At 44.2% G+C, this 5715-nt stretch overlaps 1 protein-coding gene across 4 annotated transcripts; it reads left to right on the forward strand.

The window, feature by feature from the left end:
- The first annotated feature begins 339 nt into the window (after positions 1-339).
- On the forward strand, positions 340-5391 carry LOC148020666 (uncharacterized). Of its 4 annotated transcripts, XR_015694581.1 has the most exons (4): positions 340-1908; positions 2162-2710; positions 3221-3671; positions 3765-4257. XR_015694581.1 is itself a non-coding variant. In XM_087698461.1 (3 exons), the coding sequence occupies exons 1-3, from the start codon at positions 913-915 to the stop codon at positions 3383-3385; spliced, it is 1710 nt and encodes a 569-aa protein (XP_087554587.1). In that variant the 5' UTR covers positions 340-912; the 3' UTR covers positions 3386-4257. The 4 variants fall into 4 exon arrangements, 3 of the variants coding, with proteins under 3 accessions (XP_087554587.1, XP_087554589.1, XP_087554588.1); XM_087698461.1 differs by having other exon boundaries at positions 3221-4257; XM_087698463.1 differs by having other exon boundaries at positions 341-1908; positions 3325-4256.
- Positions 5392-5715: the final 324 nt, after the last annotated feature.

The raw sequence follows: 5715 nt of genomic DNA on the forward strand, positions 1-5715 counted from the left end.
AATGAAGCCACATACGTACTCCAAAGGGTAGTTGGATGTGGGGTCCAATGAAAGGTCGCCCGGCGACCCCTGTGCGTCAGACACGTGGCCTGGCACACCAACAGAGCTCGCAAGAACGCACGGACAGCGAACCCTCCCAGTCTACGTGTCGAAAAAGGGCCCGAGGTTATTATTATTTTCCTATATACTATACTAATATGCGCGCGGGGTGGCGAGGCGGTTTGCTGCCAAAACCACTATAGTCTATGAGACAGGGGCAGGGGCGGTTTTGACACCGTACGAGAGACTAGTGTCTTCCAATGCCGATGCCCCTGGGTCCTTCCCTCTCCCCGCCCCGAGTTCCCCCCGCCCCTCTTTCTATTGTCGGCTGCTTCAGAACAAAGCTTTTTACTCATGCATTTTCTACCGTCTCGCCCTCTCTTTCCTTCCTCTGCGACCCATTCGTTGCCTTTTCCCAATTTAACAAAAAACCCCACCCCATACGAGGCCAATTCTCCGCCATGATTTCTTCTTACTACTTTCTTTGTTTGCTACTTCATTCTTAATGTCTTCCTGTAGGCTTTTTCTGAGCGTCCCAAGCACAACCATGGAGATTTTTCTTCTTAAGCATTAAAATCTCCCCCGCCCCCTCCCTTTTTTTGTGTGAATCACTTCCTGGCTTCCCCATTTTGTATCATGTCCTGGCTAAAACCCTCCGGGGAGAATTCCCATTCTCACATACATCATCCATTTTTTGTCTCTCTCTTGATTGTGTATCCTTGATGCCAGAACTGAACATATTTTCATCCCAAGTTGAGTGGCAGCAGTCCTAAAACCTCACCTTATTTTGGGTTTTTAAAATTTTTTTGGTGCCAAAGGAAATTGAAACTTGGGTGCATCATTTCTGTGTAATTAACTTCAATTACAGACACCATGAAGAAGAAGGTCAGAGATGCAGAGAAGATTCCTGCATGGGACGCCCAGGCAGTGGCTTCACAAGGGCCAACTTGCAAGGTTCCTACAGTCGCCAATGGCGGAGCACCGTCATGGGCCGAGAATGTTCTCGGTGGGGGATCACGCCGCCTTGCGGTGCTGATTGGGGCTGCAGGCTTCTGCTTGTGCTTCTACGCAATCCTTGCAATATTCACAAGCCACCCTTGCTGGCATTCCCTACATTGCAGTAGTAAAATGGTCACCAGCCGGCATGCCGGGCTTCACAATGAAGAGAATATGGGTGGACACAATCATCACAAGAGCCCACTGTCAGCCAACTACAAGCCTCGTTATCTCCCTGCTCAAGGCCGTGCTTTTGCCGTTACTTCCTCTTCCTCCACCAATCTGTCCCACATTGTGTTCGGCATTGCTGCATCATCCAGCCTGTGGAGTCGGCGCAAGGAATACATCAAATTATGGTGGAGACCACAAGAGATGCGTGGGTTCGTGTGGCTAGACAAGGCTGTGAACAGGACATCTGATGATAAGTGGCTTCCTCCTATAAGGATTTCTCCAAATACAAGCCGCTTTAAGTACACAAACAAGCTCGGAAGACGATCGGCCATACGGATTTCACGTATTGTGTCAGATACTTTCCGGCTAGGGCTTCCTGATGTGCACTGGTTTGTGATGGGAGATGATGATACGCTCTTCATACCAGAAAATCTTGTCAAGGTGCTGTCAAAGTACGATCATAGACAGTATTTTTACATTGGGAGTACATCAGAGAGCCATTTGCAGAACATCATGTTCTCCTACAACATGGCTTATGGTGGGGGTGGGTTTGCTATCAGCTATCCTCTTGCGAAAGCCCTTGAGCAAATGCAGGATGGTTGCCTTGAGCGCTATCCAAGCTTGTTTGGAAGTGATGATCGCATTCAAGCCTGCATGTCAGAGCTTGGGGTACCCCTTACCAGGGAGGCTGGATTTCATCAGGTATTAATTGTGGCCATCTTGAAAATAACAATGCATAATGTAGTGCAAACTGTGAATCAATTGAGATCTCATGTTTTGCATTGGTATTAAAGCTGCTCGCAAAATAGACAAGCCATCTTCCTCGATGCTTTGGTTTTGCATCAAGTATGCTACGTATGGATTTTGGTTCTCTAAATAGGCTCCTTTAAGAAAAAAATCAGTGTCTTGCAATTGTTTCTCAGCCCTTATAAATTCTTTGTGTACTGTTTTGTAGTATGATATCTATGGGAACCTGTTCGGCCTGATTGCTACTCATCCAATCACTCCGGCAGTTTCTTTACATCATCTTGATGTTGTGGAGCCAATTTTTCCAAACAAGACGCGTGTACAGTCTCTGTGGCACCTGCAGAAAGCCATAAAAGCTGACCCTTTTAGCTTCTTGCAGCAGTCAATCTGCTATGACTCCGAAAAGCAGTGGTCCATCTCGCTCTCATGGGGTTTTGTGCTGCAGATCTACCGTGGCATCTTGTTGCCAAGGGAGCTAGAGCTGCCACCTCGTACATTTTACAATTGGCACAAGAGAGGAGACCACACAGCGTATGCATTTAATACAAGGCCTTTCTCCAGAAATCCATGCCAGAAGCCTTTTATCTTCTACATGCGTAATGTGAGCGTTGCAGCGGTTGACAAGACTGGTTGGACGGAGAGCATGTATTATAAGGAAGAGAAGAGCCCTCCTGAATGCAGGTGGAAGATGGCATCTCCTGAGACTTTGGAGTCTGTGAAGGTGGTGAAACAAAAGGATGATAGTATGTGGAACAAGGTATCAGCTTTTGCCCATGTTTCTTTATGGTTTGGGCAAGGATCGTTAATTTTTTCCTTTGTGCATTGTAGGAATAATGAGGGCATTTGGGTTGCACTTTGAGAGAGAAGATTGAGGGGAGTTGGGTTTAATTTTGAGAGAAAAGATACGAGGGGACACATTTTCATTTATGATATCTGTAAATTCAGGAACAATGGGGACATTGCATCTATTGTAAGGGCCATCAGGATAAGTGGGTTTCCTTTCTTTAATGTTGTCTGCATGCTAGGAGCAATAATTGGGTTTCATTTCTAGAGAAGGAAATGTGGATGGATAAGAACTAGCCAAAGCTAAGAGTAGTCCAATATCAGCATGCTTACCTCCATGTGCTGTCTATTTTGGAATCTGAAAAGAAATTTGTGCATTTATGTCTGCAGAAGATCTCAATATTCTTTTGATTGCTCACTAAGGTCGTCTTAGAATACTTTAACCCATTGTCTTTTCATTGTCTTCTCCTCTTGGTATGGAAAGGGATATGCTCGTGTTATATTTGCATTCTCCATCCCTAGAGGTGATTGTAATGAGTTGATAGATGAGTTGCGCCCATCATCCAATCCCACTCACATTTTGAACAGGACCCCAGCCCAGTCATTTCCTACTTCCTACTACCCCAACTTTTACAAGCACTGCTTTTAGCGCCTCTGCCGGTGGAACTTTTAGGTGCTGTGAGGTGAGTAGAGACGGCATCGACAAGGCAAAGCTTGTGTGTATATAACGGAATGTATGGTGCTTCGAGCACAGAGCCTCCAACCATGCCTGTGTTGGACTGAAATCTGGGTGGTCAGGTGACAGCTGCTGTGCTGGTCAAGCAATGCCATGTTGGCCAGGGTTCAGATGGCCCCTTTATTTTCTGCATGGTCATGGGGTAATGTAATGGCAATGACTAGCAAACTCTTCAGCATGGGAAAAGAGGCGTTATCATGTGTGTATTACGATCTTTGTTGCTTGATGTCTGCTTGGTTATGAGAAGTTATCTTTTTCATGTGAAGGTTTCGTCTGCCTTTCACTTTGGCAGGTGATTTCTCCCTTGTGTTACACTCCATGACACATTCAGCAGATCTGTGAAAAAAGGAGGGGGGGCATTTTTTAGATCATGCAGTTCTGCCCAAAGGGGGTAATGCTCTAATTTGAAGTAAAGTGATTGGGTCTTACTTGAGGAATGCTTCAAAGCCTCTGTTCAGGCTAAAATCTACTTTTGGTGGCAATGTTGTCCCTCAGCTCAATTGTGGCAAATGTCTAAAGTTTTTGATATCTATCTCTGCAAACAATTGAGTCTAGTTTCAGAATCAATGTAAGCTAAGGTGGGTTGTATTGTTTGGGGCTATTTCAGGGTGCTTGATCTAATCTTGGTAAAATTCCAAACCACACCCCCCCCCCCCCCCCAACCCCCAACCAAAAAAAAAACCCTCTTTCTGTTATTGGCTCTAGTATGTGTGAAAAGAAAATTACATTATATAGGGTATTTTAGATAACTTAGTTTTTTTTGGGCGGGGGGGAAGTTTTTTTAAAACGTTCTACCTTCTGGCCTTATGCAGGGCCCTCGAAGGAAGTGCTGCCACGTGGCAGCATCTGCCTCGACTTCTTCTACCTTGCAGATTAACGTGCGAGACTGCGAGCCAGGGGAGGTGGCGACGGCAGATTATCATCGGTTGCAAGGCCGACTAACATAAAAAAGGAAACAAAAGAAGAAAAAGAAAAAAGGGATTCCTTCTTTTCTTAAAAATTGCTCAAAGCTCCCATCAAAAATTCCATTCCTCAAATTTATTTTTTTTGGGCTCTTGAATAAGAATTCCCCCTCCCCCTTTTCCCAGATCCTGTGAAGGTAGGTTGGAAGAGTAGGGTCTTTGCCTGCTGACGATCCCTAGGGCTCTGTAGCCATCGAATATTGGTCACCTTTTGTGTGCACTGAAAGAGAGGTCGCCATCTGCAGATTAACCATTTTGTTTAATCATCATTGCTGTTAAACAACAAATATGTCCTTAATAGGATGCTGTCGATATCTCGATATTTCCAGCATGTGTAAATATCTCGATATTTAATTCATTACTGTGGCATTATTTTTGAAAAAAGCACGACTGTCTTTGTTAAAATAACGGCCCAAGATAAACAAAGACAAAAGCCCCTGCTTTTCACTTTCACTATCGTTTGATCTTAATCCATGGCGCAGCCAAAAGAAGAGATCTGAAGGCCCAGACTCTGTTCACTTTCTTACCACCCTTATGATGAAAGCCTGATTTTGCCACTGATAATCTAGAAAGTGTGATATGCTTTTTTGCATCCAAGGCAGTGGGCACCCCCCTCTTTTGAAAATCGGCCAAATATTCCATGCCCATTTTGAAAAAAGGAGAAAAAACGACCCTAACAGTAGTGAAAGGCCTTGGATCTCTAACCATGTGATTGCAAGCGCCTATGGCCATGGAAGAGGCAGTATCTGGTGGAGGATCGTTGAGAATAAATATAAAGGTGGCTTTCGGTAGAGAATGTACCTTAGGAAGTTGAGGTCTAGGATTGAAAAACAGTAACATCTCTTCCTCGATATGACCAAAGGAAGAGAGAAGGGTGCAACTCTACCACCCACTTGAACAATTTTCCAATGTATGTTATGATAAGAGATCATTGCATTGGATTGTGGTGCACAAGACCTTCTCCCCATTCTTTTATTGAAAATGCCAACTTGCTCATGGAACTTTTCCTTTTGTCTGAAGGATCAAAGCTGCTGCATATTTTGTCTGAAGGATCAAAGCTGCATAATTTAGATCTGCGTGTATCTTGATTGTAGCCTCGTGTGCCACAGTTAATGGCCTTAATAATCACAATCTTAAATGAGGATTTTTGAAGATATTAGGTGAAATGTTGGAATATGGATGGGCCTCATTAGCTATAGGTATTGAAAGCAACATTTGCTTAATAGAAATCTGATCTTAAAAAGGATTCTTCAAATGATATGGTGAATGGGTAGCACATGT

Source organism: Lygodium microphyllum, chromosome 18 (assembly GCF_053477565.2).
Source record: "Lygodium microphyllum isolate KBCC chromosome 18, Lygodium_microphyllum_v1.1.10, whole genome shotgun sequence".
Lineage (NCBI taxonomy): Eukaryota > Viridiplantae > Streptophyta > Polypodiopsida > Schizaeales > Lygodiaceae > Lygodium > Lygodium microphyllum.

Coding starts and splice junctions, on each gene's coding strand:
- LOC148020666 (XM_087698461.1), top strand. CDS start 913: ATGAAGAAGAAGGTCAGAGATGCAGAGAAGATTCCTGCATGGGACGCC. Junction 1,909..2,161: donor GGGAGGCTGGATTTCATCAG/GTATTAATTGTG, acceptor ACTGTTTTGTAG/TATGATATCTATGGGAACCT. Junction 2,711..3,220: donor ATGATAGTATGTGGAACAAG/GTATCAGCTTTT, acceptor TGGTATGGAAAG/GGATATGCTCGTGTTATATT.